Source organism: Pinus tabuliformis, chromosome X (genome assembly GCF_031772625.1).
Source record: "Pinus tabuliformis cultivar Carrire ecotype Pingquan chromosome X, CPIR1, whole genome shotgun sequence".
Taxonomy (NCBI): Eukaryota; Viridiplantae; Streptophyta; class Pinopsida; order Pinales; family Pinaceae; genus Pinus; species Pinus tabuliformis.
The window spans coordinates 933,782,434-933,802,215 of record NC_142308.1 but is presented as its reverse complement, the minus strand read 5'-3'; the positions used below and the strand labels follow the sequence as shown (position 1 = coordinate 933,802,215).

General features: G+C 40.7%; 1 protein-coding gene across 4 annotated transcripts in view; it reads left to right on the top strand.

The window, feature by feature from the left end:
- LOC149142747 (kinase superfamily protein) overlaps positions 1-19,782 on the top strand; it is a 402,879-nt gene that overhangs the window by 9,462 nt on the left and 373,635 nt on the right. For all 4 annotated transcript variants that reach the window (XM_089447805.1, XM_089447806.1, XM_089447807.1 and 1 more), the window contains exons 2-5: positions 1,056-1,458; positions 1,623-1,728; positions 1,985-2,126; positions 2,666-2,912. In XM_089447805.1, the coding sequence (XP_089303931.1) occupies positions 1,056-1,458; positions 1,623-1,728; positions 1,985-2,126; positions 2,666-2,912 (898 nt within the window). The remainder of the gene's footprint in view (positions 1-1,055; positions 1,459-1,622; positions 1,729-1,984; positions 2,127-2,665; positions 2,913-19,782) is intronic.

Sequence of the window (19,782 nt, the reverse complement as noted above, 5' to 3'; positions counted from 1 at the left end):
TGTGGAGAGAGAGACTACCCAGAAATCCGTACCCAATCAATGAGGATAGAGAGATGTGTGAAGATGAGTGTGTCCAAATGAGACTAAGGCGTCATGTATTTATAGGAAATGTTGAGGATGAATAGACGTCACTGTTGGGCTTCTGAGCCTACATAAGTTTGCTGGCCGACCTTGACAATTTGTCCATAATCAAAATAAATTCATAACTTCATTTGTACATGTAGGAATCGGATGATCTCTAGATCAATCCTACACCTCTCGGAGAGAGGAATCCATGAAAAATATCAGCTACCATAAATAAGATGACCCATGTAGAGTTTGGCCCTAGTTGCCAATTTTAACAAAACCCCACATGAGGAAAAACCCAGAAACCGTTCTTAGAGAAATTATTAAGCTCAACAGAGATACATCAAGTTATGAAGTCAAAACTAACCTTTTTCCGATCCCCAAAATGATGATTCTTATGACATTTTTTAGACCTTATATGCAAAAGTTCTGGACGTTCAAAGAAATGGATTGAAAATCCAATCTATTTCATATTTTGTTTAGAAATAAAAGAGATGTGCACAATAAATGAGGCCCGTTTCATTTCCATATATACTTACATTAGTTTTCCATCCTGAGGTCAGCCTCAGAAAATAGTGCAGGTAGGCTTATGCTGAGTTTAATGTGGGCCTGCACCTTGGGGCGACTATGAGGGGCCCCCATCACACTTTTTTGTTGAAGTATTGATCATTTTTCTCATCAAAATTTCTCTATTTCCATGGATTTCAGTTATTATTTTAACACATTAAGGGTGCACAAGGCAAATTTAGGAATCCTCTTATTCAACACTATAAAAGGTTTCTTCGTCCCTGTTGTATTTTTGGTTTTTGGTTTTGCAACTCTCATTTTTACCCTTCAGCCTTCTAAATTATAATAAGTACTGTATTGACATCCCACACTATGTGCCACATGCATGGGTGGGGGTATGGGCTGTAGACCAATTTTGCATTGCAGAAGAAAAGCAGTTTGCGTTGTTGAGTTTGTGCTTATAGACACCATTTATCAAACAGGTCTTTCAGATATGGAAGAGAAGAAAGTTGGATTGCTTGCTGTCTTTGATGGTCACAATGGTGCTGAAGCAAGTGAATTGGCAGCTAGCCTCCTTCCTGAGTACTTTCTCCTTCACATGCTCTTCCTTCTCGAGGGTCTTCATTCTGGTGATTCTTCTGTTGGATTAAGGAAAATTTCTGAAGAGTTGCCAGAAGCAGGGCAGCTGTCTACAATGGGGCAAAGAAGTATGTTATTGACTCGATATAAGCCCTGTTTTGAGGATGCATCTATTACTGAAAATGATGTTAGAGGAGGACATTATGGCTTACATTGTTTGGAAGTTTGCAAGAAGGAAGGAAAAGACCAATTTTCCTTTGAAGTATTTTTGAAGGATCGATTCATAAAGATTCTTGAGCTTCGCAGGTATGAGGAAAATCTTGTAAATAATTTACAAATTTAGATAACCATGCAAACTGAAATATCAAAAGTGTGAGTACTCAATATCTCGGTATTCTTTCAGTTTCTGGAAATAAAAAGCATAGGCTTCTTTGTTATAATGTAAGTTTGTGTTTCTTTTACTTTAACAGGTCATGGTGGGTCTCATTAGGAATTTCTGAAGATTCAATGTACAGGACAATATTAAAGGAAGCATTGCTAAGAGCAATATTTGATATTGATATTGCATTTACAAATGTAAGTTCAACTTCAAAGATGTGCATTCCTTAGTGTACCAGAGAGTGTGTGATTATTGATGGTAACTGTAATGCTTTCATCCTTACTCTATGTAATACAACCCAAATTCTTTTTGCTGTTAATATTGAATTGATATTAATGCCTGTTAATCATCATTCGAATATCTTCAAGTCATTCAATTTTTTGTTTGAAACATTATTTTTTTCAGGTTATCTTGTGTTTTTCTAATGGGTTACTATACCTAAATATTTTGCAGGAAGCTCTCAGAAGTGATTTGCAATCTGGATCAACAGCAAGTATTGTTCTCAAAGCCGATGAGTATGTTTTGGTTGCCAATATTGGAGATTCCAAAGCTCTTTTATGCTCAGAATGTTCTAATTTACCAGAACAATTCAGAGGTGAATTTTGTTCCTCTTGAGCAATTGAGTTGTCTCCTATATGTATAGTTAGATTCTTAAATTGAGTTCTACTTAAACTATTTCTTTATCTTTTCTGCCTCTAGTTCTGATCTAGGAGTTGCCTTCACACTCTGACTTTGTATTTACAGTGGATGTACTCTTTTAGTCCCATAGATGTAATGTTGTGGTTGTTTGTTGGACACTAATAAATGATCTCATCTGTTTTTGTTTTGAAATGATACTTTTTATATTCACATAAATGTATTTACATCAAAAAGTAAAAAAAGGAAGAAGGGTATATACAATGCCATTTATATCCTTTTTCTTCCCGAGGATGAGGGAATTATCTTATATTATTAGTCTATCTACTTATATCCTTTTTACCCTCTATGCAATGCATCTTATATCTATGTTTTGCATGCTAGTTAGTGCACTATGTTTTGATCTTTTTTTTTTTCCTTTGTGTAAAGTTATGTCAGTTACTAGTCCAACAGTTTATTGTTTGAATTTGATGGGATCTACAGCTTAAATTTCTTCAGGTGCTAGTTGGAGGGAGCATAAGCGAAAACGAAACAAGACCACAAAACTTTTCAGACAAGAGAATTCCAACAATTCTCATTCATTGCTTTGTGTGAAGGAATTAACCCAAGATCACCGCCCAGATAGAGATGAAGAGAGAACACGCATTGAAGCTGCTGGTGGCTCTGTTTTGAAATGGAGAGATGTGCCAAGGGTTAATGGCGAGCTAGCCATTTCTAGAGCTATTGGAGATGTATCATTTAAAAAGTGAGTCCCATACCATCCCTACTGCATATAAAATGTAACTTAAAAAGTAATTCACGTTAGCCACCATCAGTATAGAACCTTTCCTCAAAAGATAATGCTTCAATAAAGCTTTTTCTTGGTTGTTAGGACCTTATAGAGCAGATAAGAGAATATAATAGCTCAAAGAAAGGGAGGAGAATGCTATGAATATAATAATATAAATACTAATAATTGTAATAATGATTAATTAAATAATAATTAGTTATTGAAGAGACTTGTCTCTAAGGACATGACTGTTCATGAAGGGGCACCTGCCTAGGTATATAAGCGGTCCTTCTTTTGTAATCATATCATATCATCTCTTGTACATTCAACATTCTTTATATAAATATACTGCTTGTTCTATAATGGATACTTACATGTTCCAGATATTTTGAATATTCCACTGTGTATATGAAATTCGTTTGTTACATTGGTATCAGAGCCAGTTTGGTCCGGCCTTTGGCCGTCAACCCTTCATCAAGTTCTTTGCCATTGTGATTGATGCTGTTAAGCCACACAGTTTTTTGGAGGTTCTCCATTCAGACATTAGGCCTTTGGCTATTAAAAAAGGAAAAAAAGAAATATTATATGAATACATATATTAAAAAAAATATTGAAAAAATAAAAATAATAAAGAGACAGAAAAAATTTAGAATGAAAAAATAAAAAAAAAGTCAACAACACAGGAGAGAGAGAGCCACAACACTATGACGCCACTTGTCTCCAGTGCCGACTGAACAATGCCGTCGCAAGAGACACCATCTAGGCCAGTCCAAGCCTGTCGTCTCCAGTGGCCTTCTGGTGCTGCCGCTGCACGTAGCACAGCTAGAAAAATTCATTTAAACACAGGAAATTTTGCTGAGCACACGGGAAATTCGTTTAATCACTGTGCCTGCTCATAACCGTGAGAGATTTGAGTCAAGGTTGCCAAATATCATGCTGGCCAAAGGAGAAACAACAACAGTTGTTGTCTACAGGTGCTGCAATTTCTCGTGAACCATTATACCAAACCATCCCTTCCTGATATGGTTGTCGTCCAATAAAATAACTCATCACATATCATTGTCGTTGTTGTTCATCCCACTTATCAAAGTGTGATGCTTGTGCAAGGACACGACTTTTCAAAGGGTCAATTTGGTCCAATTACTATAACTAAATTAGTTTGTTGTTAAAATATATATATCTTGGAAATCTATTTAAAAAGGGTACATTAGAAGTAAAGTGAGAATAGTTAAAGTTTCTGAAGTTTTATGGTAATTCAAAAGTTTATAAAAGGAGTTATAACTTATCAAAGCTTATATATATATATATATATATTCAAGAGAAATTAATAAGGGAGTCATAAAAGGGTTTTGTTGTCGGCAGATACTATTACTTGAGTTTATTCTATCGCATTTACGAAAGACCAAGTGTGAAGGTATCTATTAAAAATACAATAACTCATATATCATAAATTGTTAAGCTTAATATTACATGTGCTGACATAAGAATAAATGGAATCAATCATTGAAGAGAAAAGAATGGAGTCTATAACGGAAGAGAAAGGAATTTCATAAACTTCATGTAACTATGCTTCAATGCTATTTAGAATTAAAGGGACTCTTGCAAGAAAAGATGTCACTACTTCTATATTGCTAGCCGAATATAAAAATTATATAAACCCTAAGCTTGCTAACCAATTAGTGATTTTTGAGTCAACTATAATAAAAAAATTAGACCTCTGGAACAAAAAAAATATGACATAACAATTTACAATTAAACATTGAGGATTATATATTTATATCACAATTCTCCGTGTGATCCCTATAGAGCGATCAAGGTGACATTATTCCGGGTTCACCCGAGATGGAAATGATAGGGTCCTTCATCCTATATACGAAGAAGTTTTTAACATTTACCCATAGGAAGGAAGAAAACACTACAGGATGTTACATTGAAGTTAGATTCAGTAACACCAGAAGACATACAAGATATCTCAAAAGTCATTCTTCAAGAAAGTAAAAAGTCGGTGCAAAATACGAAAAATGAAGTTGACAAAAATGAAGAAATTTCTCAGTTTAAGGACCACAGTGAAAAATTACTTGCACAAATCAAGAAGTGCAAGGCTAAGAAGCAAAAATTAAAGCAAGAAAAAGGAAAGTTTTGAGAAGAAACTCAATGAGAGTATCAGAGAAAGAAGATAATTTGCACTTAAAAAACCTTAATCAAAAGGTTGTTGTTTTTTTTTCCAAAGAAAAAACGTAACTTTTATTCATGAGAAATGAAAAAGTTACAGGCAGCATACGTACCAAGTGCGTCTTGAGCTACAAAGGGAAGATCCCCTTCTAAAAGAAAGGCTCAAAAGCTGGCTGAAGGCCGAGGAATACAAACTGACAAATAATCCTGGGATGTAACCCATTGATTGACATACAAAGCCGATCACAATGCACAGACAAAGTGGCTGCCATACAGTTAAAACCATAATTACTAAAGTGATAGAGCTGAGCAAAAAGCACCATATTCGTGGCTGTATAGCCAAGCAAAAAGCACCAAATTCGTGGCTGTTATATAGTCACAAAGACATAAATATAAAATTATTGGAGAAGGCCCTCGTAGGGCCACATCTATGACATCTTCCTCACCCCATCCTGCTGCTGCACCCCCTGCCATAAACCTAGTGTTGATTTGTGTAGCTTGGGAGGTACTCCAAGCCCTAGAGTTCGGGGTTTGGAGGGCAAAGCGCCACAAGGGTCACTTGTGGGCTTGGAACCCAAGTATGGGGTTTTGCACCCAATCGTGTTTGGGGCAATTCCGGAGGCACATTTTGACATGTGATGGCATGAGACGATAAAGGGCAGAAAGACGAATCTAACGCTTCGAGAATTGTCGAATTCCGAGTTGTAGAAGTGGAGAAATGAATTTTTGAAGTTGACAAATTAATTATTGGTTTTCAAGTCATGTAGGCTTGATGTAAATCACTCCAATGGAATGTTCTCTTCACTAATTTGTTGGGGCCTCTCTATAGGCTATAAAAAGAGGGTGGAGGCATTGTTTTAGAGCATCCAAAATTTGCATCATTCATAGAATATTCTTTGAATTAGGTCGAGCTCAAGAAGGAGGACGAAATAGGGTAAAGGGATCTGTTTTGAGGGCAGAACACACCTGTGATTAAGCCGAGCTACTGCAAGAGGTAGGCCGCAGGCCTAAAGGCAAATCTGGGCACAATTTAAGGTGATAGTTATCTCTGTTTTGGGTCCGATTTGAGCAGAAAGGGAGGCTGCATGCTTTGAGGAGACTCTGGACACCTCTGCGTGGAATTTTGAGGAATGTCTTTCTTATGTAAAGATGCCGCAACCCTATTCATTGTGTGCAAACTTGGCCACAGGGCTGTAGAGGAGTTTTGTTGGGACCGTTGTCCTTAACAAGCTGAAACAAGGTGCCATATAGAGCAACAAAGGAAGGAGGGTCTTGTGGAAGGAAAGCCATAGTCCTCTAGGTGACTGTTGGAGCAGTTTTAGGGCTGTGACATATTTCTGTGGGTGCCCTAACCAGTGAAGAGCTACAACAGTATGCACAACCAGAGGTATGTTGATGAGATAGTGTTGATTTGATGCTAGTTTGGGTGGTGTCCTAGTGTGGACAAGTTGCAGCCTGTGGGAGCCATTTGGAGGGCTTATCTTGGTGGATGAAAGCCTATCCTAGGAGCAGATTTCACAATGACGTGATTGGGTACCATTGATCTGATTTGAGGGCAGTGTGTTGGCTACCCAAAGTAGCCCTAGAGTAGCAAACAAGAAGGACGTTGTTGGTGCGTGATTGGTTGAAGATTGCAGCCTTATGAGTAACTCTTTGATGGACAAAAGAGGCTGCTAGAAGGCAGATTGGAGCTCAAGTATTGGCCAACTTAGAGAGCAGTTTGATGAGCCCATGTACATGCAACAGAAGTGACTTGTAGCATTGTTAGGAGGCAGCCTCTTGGAGTCTTGATGTTTAGTGGCCTTGATGGACTAAGGCACTACTAGCGAGCAGTATAGGAGCGAAGGGCTGACAGGACAAGATACGACTTCCAAGTTGCACAACAAAGTTTGTCATTGTATCTTGTATACCATAGACTGTTGTATTATTCAGATTTGGTTTAATATAACGAAGATTGGGATTGTACATATTGTACAATTTTGTTAAAAACCGTGTATATTTGTGCATATGTGATTTACTGCTTTATATTTCCGCTGTGCAAAGTAGTTTATGGTTGAGATTCTTGGTTTGGTAGTGTCAATGATTTTAAGACTCTAACCTAGACCCAAGGTCGTGGAAATTCAACATGGTATCAGAGGGTGTCTGAGCTACTTTGGAAGTAAGTAAATCAGAGTTGTGCGCAATGAAGTACAGTGTGAGAGGGAGTTGGTCACATTGTAAGTGAAGGGCTCACTACAATGTTGAAGTTGTAGGCAAGTTTCCGGTATGAGGACAGGTTGGAGGGGTTGTCCAACGATAGTCCTTGGAAGGAAAGGATCAAGTTGGTCTTACAGGTCAACAGGCTCTGGGAGTTCGTCGAGAAAGAGATCAAGAAGCCAACCGATCTTAAGGAGCTGGAAAGATATGAAGATTTGGATGCAAGGACGAGATTGATCATCCTAGATGGTGTGAAGGATGCCCTAATACCTCATTTGTCTGGTAAAAAAATGCACATGAGATGCGGATGGCTCTGCAGAATTTGTTCCAGAATAAGAACAAGAACCGGGCACTGGTATTGGAGGATAAGTTGAAGTCCACCAAGAAGATAAAGGGTGAAAGCGTGACCTCGTATCTGACGAGATTGTCTCAAGACTCAGGTCAAAGATGAGCTTGCTACCATCGGTGTATCTACCTCAAATGGAGATATGGTAAGGATTGTCTTGAAAGGGTTCACTGAGGATTGGAAGCCCTTCATCAAAGGGATTGTTGTCAGGGAGAAGTTGCCAGACTGGGATAGGCTGTGGGATGACTTCATTCAGGAAGAGTTGCGAGACGAGGATCTTCATCCGAAGAAGAAGGCTTCAAATGATGAGATGACACTTGCAGCACGAATGAAGGGTAAGCAAAAGGATTTGAGTAAAGTCAAGTGTTTTAACTGTGGTGAGATGGGTCATTTTTCGTTGAGATGTCCGATGAAGAAGAAGGGAAATGATGAGAAGAAGAAAGGAAAGCAGGCCGCTGGTGTTGCCACTTTAGTTGAGATAGATGATCTCTCTAGGAGATTGGAAGAGGAGGACTTTGCTATGTTTTCTCATTTCTCACAGGGTACTGTCAATGAGGATGGATAGTACGTGGATAGTGGTGTGACACAACATATGATAGGGTTACAAGAGGTTTTTGAGACTCTAGCTGAATGGGACTCGAAGTTGCACATGGTGTTGGGCGACAAGAGTCAGTTTTAGATTCGAGGACCGAGAGTTGTGCCATTCAGGATGGAGATAGGACGTGTGATGTGGGTCTAGGATGTACTGTTTGTACGAGGACTCAGATATAGCGTGATTTCGGTCTCGATGATCGAGAGGAAGGGGTTTGGGGTCTTGTTCCAAGATGGGAAGGCAAGACTCAGGCCAAGAGGCTCTAAGTCCGATGGGATTGTATTCGGAGTTAGAGAACATGGTCTCTACAAGTTGACGGGCAAGCCTGTGGATCACGGAAAGAAGCAGGTGGAGCAGGCGCAGGGGCAGGCTTCAGAGGAGCAGGTACAAGTTCTCGAGAAGAAGGTACACCTTCCCGAGAAGGTCCAGGTTCCCACAGACTCAGAGGGAGTCTAGTTGGAGAGGGAGCTTGTAGATTCAGAGGGAGAGTCTACAGTCCAAGAAGAGCCGCGTGGTAAGTGGGGAGAAAGGGTGCTCCTACACTTGCCAAGAAGTAATCACAGAGAGAGTGGAAGACGTTATAGGATAAGAAGAAGTAGGGTACTTCCAGCAGTGACAGCGACACTTCCGAGAAGGGCGTAGTTCACCGTATAGGGATTGCTGCGATTGTTTGCACCAGGAGTTGGGGCAAGTTTTGCGAGCAGTGATGATTATGACAAGAGACTTCCTAGTCTTGGAGTGTTGATTTGTGTAGCTTGGGAGGTACTCCAAGCCCTAGGGTTCGGGGGTTGGAGGGCAAAGCGCCACAAGGGTCACTTGTGGGCTTGGGAACCCAAGTATGGGGTTTTGCACCCAATCATGTTTGGGGTAATTGCAGAGGCACATTTCTACATGTGATGGCATGAGACAATAGAGGGCGGAAAGACGATTCTAACGCTTCAAGAATAGTCGAATTTCGAGTTGTACAAGTGGATAAATGAATTTTTGAAGTTTACAAATTAATTATTGGTTTTCAAGTCATGTAGGCTTGATGTAAATCACTCCAATAGAAGGGTCTCTTCACTAATTCGTTGGAGCCCCTCGTTAGGCTATAAAAAGAGGGTGGAGGCATTGTTTTAGAGCATCCAAAAATTGCATCATTCATAGAATTCTCTCTGAATTAGGCGAGGTCAAGGAGGACAAAATAGGGTAAAGGGATTTTTTTTGAGGGTAGAACACACTTGTGATTAGGCCGAGCTATTACAGGATGTAGCCCTTAGGGCTAAAGGCAAATCTGGGCACGTTTTAAGGTGTTAATTATCTCTGTTTTGGGTTCGATTTGAACAGAAAGGGAGGCTGCATGCATTGAGGAGAATCTGGACACCTGTGTGTGGAATTTTGAGGACTATCTTTCCTATGTAAAGATGCCGCAACCCTATTCATTGTTTGCAAACTTGGTCGTAGGCCTGTAGAGGAGTTTTGTTGGCACTGTTGTCCTTAACAAGCTGAAACAAAGTGCCATATAGAGCAACGAAGGAAGGAGGGTGTTGTGGAAGGAAAACCACAGTCCTCTAGGTGATTGTTGGAGTAGTTTTAGGGTTGTGACATATTTTTGTGGGTGCCGTAACCAATGAAGAGCTACAACAGTATGCACAACCAGAGGTATGTTGATGAGGTAGTGTTGATTTGATGCTAGTTGGGGTGGTGTCCTAGTGTTGACAAGTTGCAGCCTGTGGGAGCCATTCAGAGGGCTTATCTTGATGGATGAAAGCCTATCCTAGGAGCAGATTTCGCAGTGACGTGATTGGATACCATTGATCTGATTAGAGGGTAGTGTGTTGGCTAACCAAAGTAGCCCTAAAGCAGCAGACAAGAATGATGTTGTTGGTGCTTGATTGGGTGAAGATTGCAGCCTTATGAGTCGCTCTTTGATGGACAAAAGAGGCTGCTAGAAGGCAGATTGGAGCTTAGGTATTGGCCAACCTAGAGAGTAGTTTGATGAGCCGTGTACATGCAACAGAAGTGACTTGCAACATTGTTAGGAGGCAACCCTCTTGGAGTCTCGATGTGTAGTGGCCTTGATGGACTAAGGCACTACTAGTGAGCAGTATGGGAGCGAAGGACCGACAGGACAAGATATGACATCGAAGTTGCGCAACAAAGTTTGTCATTGTATCTTGTATACCATAGACTATTGTATTATTCAAATTTGGTTTAATATAACGAAGATTGGGATTGTATATATTGTACAATTTTGTTAAAAACCGTGTATATTTGTGCATTACTTTATATTTCCGCAGTGCAAAGTAGTTTATGGTTGAGACTCTAACCTAGACCCAAGGTCGTGGAAATTCAACACCTGGGTCCATCACCAATCTTGTTTTGGAGAGCTAATATGCCAATCCGTTCCGGTCCCTGAATTAACATCAAAGAAAGCAAACATCATTTTGAGACATAATAAATCAGAGACTGTAGAGACTAAATCAATCTTTCTGCATTCTTGAATCTGGCTGAGCCAATTCATAACCAACAACGAGTCCCCATATATTTGTGATTGAGACACTCCTTTTTCCAGAGCTAACAACAATAGACTTTTGCATGCAACCAACTCTGCCCAGTTGTTTGATCCCCCTCCCACCAGTAACATGACTTCAAAATGGTGGGATTTTGATAGTTGTAGAATGAATCCACCCCTGCAGCGAACACCTCTGTTTTGATCGCGCGATGTTATCGTTTTTTTTTTAAATCACGATAAAACGATTTTATCGTGATATTTTCGCGATTAGTGCAACACTGGTTTGTACTCCTGATGTGCTAACCACCTCGTCTAGGATTCTATCGAAAAACCCTCCCAATGAAGTTTCATTCCCAACGATATTGCACCGCTTGACCATACCAGTTTGCTGAAAGGGCAGTTGAGGAAAACATGATTCAGGGACTGAATGATAGAGCACACCATCCTGGCCCTACCATGAATCTTCTTTGGAGGGCATTCCATATGGGGACCTTGTTTTCTAGTAAGCACCACATGAATAAATTAGCCTTAGGAGGACATTTTGGCTTCCAGATTTGTTTCCACCACCATTTCTCCTCCCTAGGGACCAAATCTACTGAAAGCAATACGTAACCTTCCTTAGGAGAATACACCCCTGAGGGAGAGGTCCTACACACCAACTTATCCTCCCTATTTGTGAGTCGTGTAGAAATTTCTGTTTTCCCACCCCGGTTTTCAGTTTCTCCTTATTTCTCCCATATAGTTAAATGCCCTTTCCCATAACCATACATTTAACAAGCTGAAAAAAAAATAAATTTGCTGAAAACACAAATTCTGGAAATTTTACAGAATGCTGGAAATTGCAGAAATAAAAATCAGCAGTAATAAACAGCCATTAAAACACATTTAAACACTGAGATTTTTGGTCAATGTGACCCTGGAAAAACCCCCTACAACTCTTGGGGAAAACCAGTTTGAGAGCTCTTCTTTATTTCTGAAAATTGCCTTTTACAGTGAGAAATTTTCAGCAAAAAATCAGCAAGCAAATTTACAACTTATCTCTTTTCCCATGCTTCACAACAAACTGGAAATTACAACAAACAGGACAGCAATAAATGTTGTACGGTCTCCTCGATTTTCGTGCCCACTTTCAACATTAAATGCTGCTGTATGGCCCTCGTTTTGCGTGCAGAAAAACCAGCAAACTGCTCCTCGATTTTTGTGCAAACCTCTCCTCGAAAATCGTGCCAAAATCTGTCTTTCACTGTGTGCTGAATCAGCTATACAAATCTGCTCAACTGCTGCCTTGGAATGTGTGCCAAGCTGCTGTCTCCTTCTCCTCCCTGCTCAGAAATCTCTCTTGCTCTCTTGCTCTCCTTCTCCCAATCTGCTCATGAAAGAATTGAATCGAATGTGATCTTTTCCTCTTTTTCCTCCCTTAATATAACTCCAAATGACTTTTGGGTGACCCAAGTGACTTTTGGGTGATCCAAGTGACTTTTGGGTGATCTCTAAATCCAATGGCTGAAATAGATTTAGATCAATGGCTGAGATTAAATGCTCATTTAAATCTCACTTTTTATTTTTTAATTCACCCCACTTTAATAAAGACCCACTTAGTCATTTATTTCCAAAGTCACTTTTCCTTTCTAATTTTTCATTGACTTTATAAAAGTCACTTTAAAATTAGACTTAGTAACTTTATCACTTAAAGTCACTTTTAAATTAGATTTAACTTTATAAAATTATAAAGTCACTTTAGGAGAAAAATTAAATTCTTTTGGACACTTTTCCCTAGGCCAAAGATCAAAGCCTAAGGGAACCACCTGTCCTCCGGTACCAAATTTCAACAAGTCGGACATGCCCCACTGCCAGGGTGTTCAAATACCCACGCCATGCCTCCCCAAACTCCGAAGATATCCCTAGATCTTTTCCTAATCTCCATCCCTGCCTCCAGATCGTTGTTGACCTTGGGTCTGTCACCTGATCAAGTCTTACTAAACCCTTGTCTCTTAAGGCCTTAATCATATTTTGCAGGAGTCTATGACCCTGTCTGCAGCTCGGCTAGGGGTCCAACCCCACTCTGACCTTTCTTCCCATCCCTATCTGCCAAGCCAAAAAATGACCTATAACATCAAACGCGTTAAGCAGTGCTCTCTAGATGATCGAGGCATTAGCACGAGGCTTCTCCTCCCTTCTTATCTAGTGCTCCAACGACTTTGGATCGATATACTTCTGAGTAACAAGTTTAGTCCACAAACTATTAGAGGATGTCAACTTCTAACCAAATTTTGCTGCTAACGCTTGTGCGAAACTGGATATCTTCTTCAGTTCCCATTCCCCCGACTTTTTGGGAAGAACAATCCTTTCCCATTTAACCCAGGGGAGCGTGGATTGATCTTGCCTACTAGACCATAAGAATCTAAAACAAAGCCTCCTAATCTTTTCCAAGACTGCTTTCGGGATCCACAACAAAGAAGACCAATACACCGGAATGGCCTCCATCACAGACTTGATCAGGACCAACCTGCCTGCTTGAGACAACCATTTGAAATATCATCCTTTTATCCTTTTTTCAATTCTGGCTATCAACCAATACCAATCCTCCTTTTGATAACAACTGGGCTTCAATTGAAAACCAAGGTATTCTAGACCTACATCCAAGTCCTTTATTTCATAAGGGAATAGTCGTGCAAGCCTCCTTTGCTCCCTTCCTCCTATATTATTAACCTCAAAAAAGGATTTTCTTGGATTAATTATCATCCCCGTTGACTTGCCAAATAACTAGAGAAGATCTTTGAGATTTGCTAACTCCAACCTGCCATTGGAGAAGATAAGAACATCGTCAACGAACAATAAGTGAGTCAAATAGAAATCCCTGGCAACTAGAGTACCTTACAATTCCCCCCTTTTCTTGGCGTTCGAAATGAGGCGGCTGAGAGCTTCTGTTACAAATAAGAAGAGCAAGGGATAGAGCAGGCATGTCGCAGTACTCTCTGTGCATGAAAGAAAGGGGATAGAGCCTCGTTAATGAGGACTGCAAATGAGACCGACTAAATACAACTCATTACCCACATTACAAACTCCACTTCAAAACCCAAATGTGTCAGCAACAACCTCAGATAAATACAACTAACTCTGTCGTACGCCTTTGATAGATCAATTTTCATTATAGCACCCTTCTGATCCTGTATCTTGAGACTGTGCAAACCTTCCTAGGTTGCCCCCACCGCCTCATGGGTTTGTCTGTCCTCAAGAAAACCAAATTGCTCCTCCTTGATTGAGGCTGAAAGGATAGGCTTTAACTTGTTAGCTATTATCTTTGCTATAATTTTATACACAATATTACACAAAGAAATCAGTCTGAAATCTTCAAAGGAGTCTGGAGAATCCTTCTTGTGAATTAACGCTAAGAAGGTTGTGTTGAAAGCAAGGAGCATCCTTCTCTACGAGATTCTTTGGCTACCTTTAAGAGGTCGTCACCCAGAACCTCATAGAGCCCTAGGAAAAAAATCCACCCCACACTTGTTCGGACTCGGACTCTTTGTTGATTTGTGGTAGCATCGGATGTGCTCTAGCCATGAAAATTGGTGGAGAGGCTAAGGCACATAAGATCTCCAAGACCCAGAAATGGTTGGGGAAATTCCACTTGGTTGGAGAGGTATTAAAGTAATTAATATTTTCAATGGGGTTCCTAAGTCTAAACTTAGGAAAATTAAATTATTAATGGGTATTAATATAAAACTGGGTGAGAATGTTCTAAATGACATGGATCAAGCCAAATCTAATCTTAGTTGTTGATTAAAGACTTAATCTTGGCTGTTGAAGACTCAACAGGAAAAGTATAAGAGGAGGCTTGAGGGTCAGTTGGAGATACACCAAATTGATAAGTCGGTTTGATTTTCTGGAGCGGGGCTTGTTGAGAAAATTCGAGCTAGTGGCCTGTTGCAGCGAGGGGCAGTGAGTACATTGCAGAGAGGCAAGGATAGTGCCAGAGGGTCAGCGCAGAGATCAAAGAGGCTGACGCAAAGGCAACTAGAGCTACGCAAAGGCAGCTGGGGACTGCGTAGAGGTAAAGAGGCTTGCGTGGGTGACGCAAAGGGGCCAAGAGTTGACGTAGAGAGCCAGGAGGCTGATGCAGAGGCTTTAAGAGCTACGTTTAAGCTAGAAGGGCTGACACAGGGCCAAGAGGAAGTGATGGAAGGATTTTTGTGGGGCAGACTAGAGTTGAGAGGCTGAATATCTGTCTCCGAGAAGAGGTATTATTGCCGTGTAACAATCTCTGTTGGGTGAGCCATTTCGACACCCTAGTTGTACTCAAGAATCTGCATAATAATAAAACCCTTAGAACTGCTGCACCGGTTTTCCCGCATTGGGTTTTTCTGGGGATGATTGTCCAAAAATAACGGTGTCCCTTGTGTGTTTGTCCCAGTATTTCAGTTGCTGATTTGTGTATGAGTTAAGGCTGCAGTTGTGTTTATTTTCAATATTTATATTTATAAATAACCTGTTAATAAGAAGAACTAGTAGGAGAAAATAAACTAGATAATGCAGTAAGGTTTCTAATGTGTTAGACTTAGAAATTTCAACACTCTTATCCCTTTGAAATTTAAAGTTTAAACATCACACCTTTTAGCTCATCTTTAGTGATCGAGGCCATCAACCCTCTATTCCCTTCTTCATCAACAAAACTCGGGAGCAACATTGCTGTCTGAACTACTTCCCCTATATTTTCTTCCTTTGGAGCCTTGAATAGATTTTCGAAGTAGGCCTTACAAAGACCGGTCAGGCCCTCAAAATCCGACGCCTCTTGACCCTCCTCATTCTTGATGCTCCAAATGGTGTTAGTCAACTTCCATCCTCTAGCGAAATCCTGGAAAAGCTTGGTGTTTTTATCACCACTTGACATCCAAATTGCCTTGCTTTTTAACCTCCATTCCTTCTCTTACAATTTCAAAATTTCTTTCTTCCTTTTCTCCAATCCCAAGACCCTTTCTTTATCTTCTACAGACCCAAAACCTTCCTCAGGCCTCTCTACCCACTCCCTAAGCGACAACTCAATCTGTGTAACTCCTTAGTTCTTGCTTCCTTCTGACCCAAGGCCCATCACTTGTTTTCTTTTTTTACTCTTTTCAAGTTCTCCTCAAATTATTGGGCCGCTGATCGCTAAACTCTCGGTTCAAAGGGGCTCTGGGCTTTCCTTACCAAATCAATAAAGGACTCCTCTTTGAGCCAAGAGGAATTAAACTTGAATGGCCCCGACGACTTCGTGGTTCCTCCAACCACTTCTAGGAGTATGGGGGAGTGGTCCACAACCCTCCATTAAAGACCCATTGTCTGAGCATCAAATTTCCATCTGTGAGTCCCTCTTTAACTAAGAAGCGATCCAACCTCTTGGCTATCCTGTCATCCCTTGTTCTCTTGTTCCTCCATGTAGGCTTGTGTTTGATTAAGTCCACGTCCACCAGTCTGCTAGCTTCTAGTCTATTGATGAAGAAATCTATCAGCTAATCCAGGATGGCCCTGGGTCCCTAAGTTTCTGTTGCACTCGGCAAAAAATTAAGGTCCCCCCTTAGAATCAGTCTTGTGGATCTCACTAAACCTTTGTTCATTAGGGAGTCCCAAAACTCTTGCTTGGCCCATACGCATTGAGGAGAGTGAATGTCCGTCCCAGGCCCTCACTTGCCACCTCTATCCGACTGTGCCTCTCATTCTTCTAGCAACATCAGACCCCAGGAACTTCCATCCCGAGAGCAAAGCCTCCAAATCCCTTACAACAACTTCCTCAGAGCCAAGAGTTCCTTGAAGAAAAATCCCCTCCGGTTTCTCTACTTCTATTAGCCTCTTGAGAGCACGTTTTTTGTGAGGGCATGCTACCCCCTGCAATTAAATGAGAGTAATTTCATTGAGTCACCATTACTGGGGCTTGCACTGCTCCAAGGGTCCCTTTGATTGACTGTTGTCTACCTGTCGCTAGCTCCACTTTGGCTTCATTGTTTTTGTTTTGACCAAGTAAGCTTTACTCCCTCTCCACCTCCCTTCCGAGGATGATCGCTCCAACTTTCCTAGCCTTGACCCCAGATCATCTGGAGGCACCAGAATTTGCCTCGAATGAAGGGTGTAGGCTAGAGCTCTCGCCTCTGAGCTCTCTGACAGCGACAAGTCTAAATTAAGCAACAAGGTCACTAAATCATTTTGCCCGGACGATCTTATAGGCGTCACCTGGGCCGAATACGCATCGTCCCCTCCATTCTCTACCCCTATCCCCAACACCTTCGACTGAGTAATCAACAACTGAGACTCTACTTTCTTATGAGACAAATTCAAAAATTGCATGCTAGCGAAAATAGGAAGAGATGAAGAAAGGACATGGAACATATCTTCTACTGCTCCAAATGCAGGAGAGACAGGTTGCTCTGGAACTTTATCTTGCAAGGGGAGGGGGGGGCTTTCATCGTCTGAAGTCCTACATTTCTCCTCGGCTCCAGAGATTCTCGGCCCGCTACCTCCCTCCTGTTCTCAATAACAGACGCTGACTGGGTTGGCCTTGCCTCCTCCCCTCCCTTGTTGCACGTATGCTTTGGGTCGTCCATGCTTATCTCCAACTCCACCGCTTGCTACTTCGGGATGCAGGCCTCCTTTTGGCTGAACTTCGTCTTGCATTCATTGACTATGCGGCCGTGATCATGGCATCTTGAACAACGGAACAACACCCCTTCATAATCTAGCTGCTGTGGTTCCAAGCCCCTCTCCTCCATCTTGATCTTCATTTCCGCTGGTAGTCCCTTCCTAAGATCCATATTGACTAAAATTCTGGCCATCTTGAACTGCCTAGTGACTTCAAATGACCTGTCATGATCAAGATAACTTCCCAATAGATTGCCGATCCTTTGGCGATTGGATGTTCTATAAGTTTAAGGATAGTCCCCGAAGCCTTACCAATAGACGAGCCACCTCTTGTTTCTCCTTCGTCGCATTGAACAAAGGTGTCCAAAAAAGAAAGATCATCGGTGCCTTCCCAACATGCCAGGCTCTTTGAGCAACTTTCCTTGCATCCTCCACCACCCCGAAGGATAGCCGAATCCACCCGTTGGCAAGCTCTGAGCTTGAGGGTTTCCACTTAGACCCTCTACTAACCCCAAAACCTCACTGATGCCCACCGCTTCTACCAATACCTGTTGCCGAGGGACTGGAGTTGCAACGTTATTGCTCCTTTGCTCATCTGACAGATTCTGAAAAACCTCGGCAAAGGCGGACTAACCCACATCCACAGAGGCACTTCCCGAAGCCCACTCCCTGACAAAACAAGGCTCCGAGAAGACTCGATCCCCTTGTTCCAGTTTCGGCTCATAGTCTACAACATCCTCCTGCTTCATTTTTCACACTCTCCTCACCTTAATCAAAAGTTATTAGAACAAATTAGAGATTTAAAAGATGAAAAGCTTGAACGCCAAAATAAAGTTGATTCAGAAAATGAGGAACTCTTACATCTTAGAAATCACAATCAAAATCTACTCACTCAAATTAAGAAACTTAAAAATGATAAGAAATCATTAGAGAGCAAATTATAAGAACTTATTACAAAATCAAAGTCTTCAAATGAAACAACCAAAGTTGAAGAAAAGGGAACAAACACTGGTCGAGATGATATCATGATTCAAAACAATTCCAATCCAATTGAAGTGAAGACACTAAAAAATTGTAGTTCAAACAACGAAAATTCAAGTGAAGATCCAACGATTAACCAAGCAACTTTCGTATGTGAAGGAAATCAGATACTTAAAGTAAACCAAGATATCACCACAAACAGGTTTATGGGAGATTAGATCACAAGAACTCCTTATTGACAACCAAATCATAAAAGTAGACATTTCAACTAGTATGCATATCCTTATCATTCAAATCATAAACAAGTGACTTATGTTCCCAAGAACATTGATGTTACCATAATCTAGTCTTATGATTGTGTCGAGAGGCGCTTTCCAGCCCAATATGGTAGAGATGTTGTAATGTAATGTTTAACATTTTGATTAAGTCAAATTACATAAAAATAAAAACAAAATTAAATAAAAAGATTAATGTAATGTAATGTAAACATTTTAACTAGACCAAAATAAAATAAAAATGTTAGGATATTCCGACAAATAGGAAATAATTAAGTATAACTTGGTCTAGTGTATAGTTAGGTAAAGTGTGTTTCTTTAGTATGTACTTTTTGTAACTTACAATTCGACAGTCATGATATGTTCTAGACATGAAGTGATCCTACGGTTCATTCCCTCTTTGGTATTACCGACACTTGATTCGTGGCTTAACACCCGATTGGTCCATGATCTCTATTTAAAGAGCATGGAGGCTCATTTGTTAGGTGACTGTTCATGAGAGGAGCTTATGTAATTTTTTTTTCTTTTACATTAATAAATTGCCTGAAGTGGCCGTGTTGGCTCAGGTCATGGACTGTTTCCCTCTTTGAGGGTTTTAACCACGTCAAGAATACCGTGTACTGATTTGTGATTTGTTTGTGAGCAGTGTTCTTTGGTGTCCTAGCTAAAGAACTTACCCAGTAAATTCCTACATGGTACCAGAGTTATTCGAGGGCCGCATCTGTTGGTGATCCAAATCCGAAGCCAGTACAACTGCATCCGGTTGTCGTTTCCTAGATCTATTGTTTCTGATCGCTTTTGGGCCGAGAGGAGTACTCTATTGTGTTAGGAGCATCTGTTCCAGTGAGGAACCCCTTTCGTTTCATGTGAAAAGGTTTTCGGTAGCCCTAGCGACGTCATTTTTAAGATCTGGAGGTATAGTCTTTATTTGCTGTGCAATCTGGGCAACCCAGAAACAGAAAGAAATGATTTTTCTCATGCGTATGCTCTTTTTTGCTGCGCCTTAGTGTGATCTCGGAAAATCAGAAACATTGAGGAAAATATTTAGTTTCCGGCCAAATCTAACTTTAAGCCGTAAGGCTTGGAAACTTTTGCTTGTTCATTTGGTTTGTGTGAGTTTTTTTTTGTTTTGTAGGGAAAAAATGGTTTTTCAAGTAAGCACGCATCCCAAAGCTTCAGTAAGC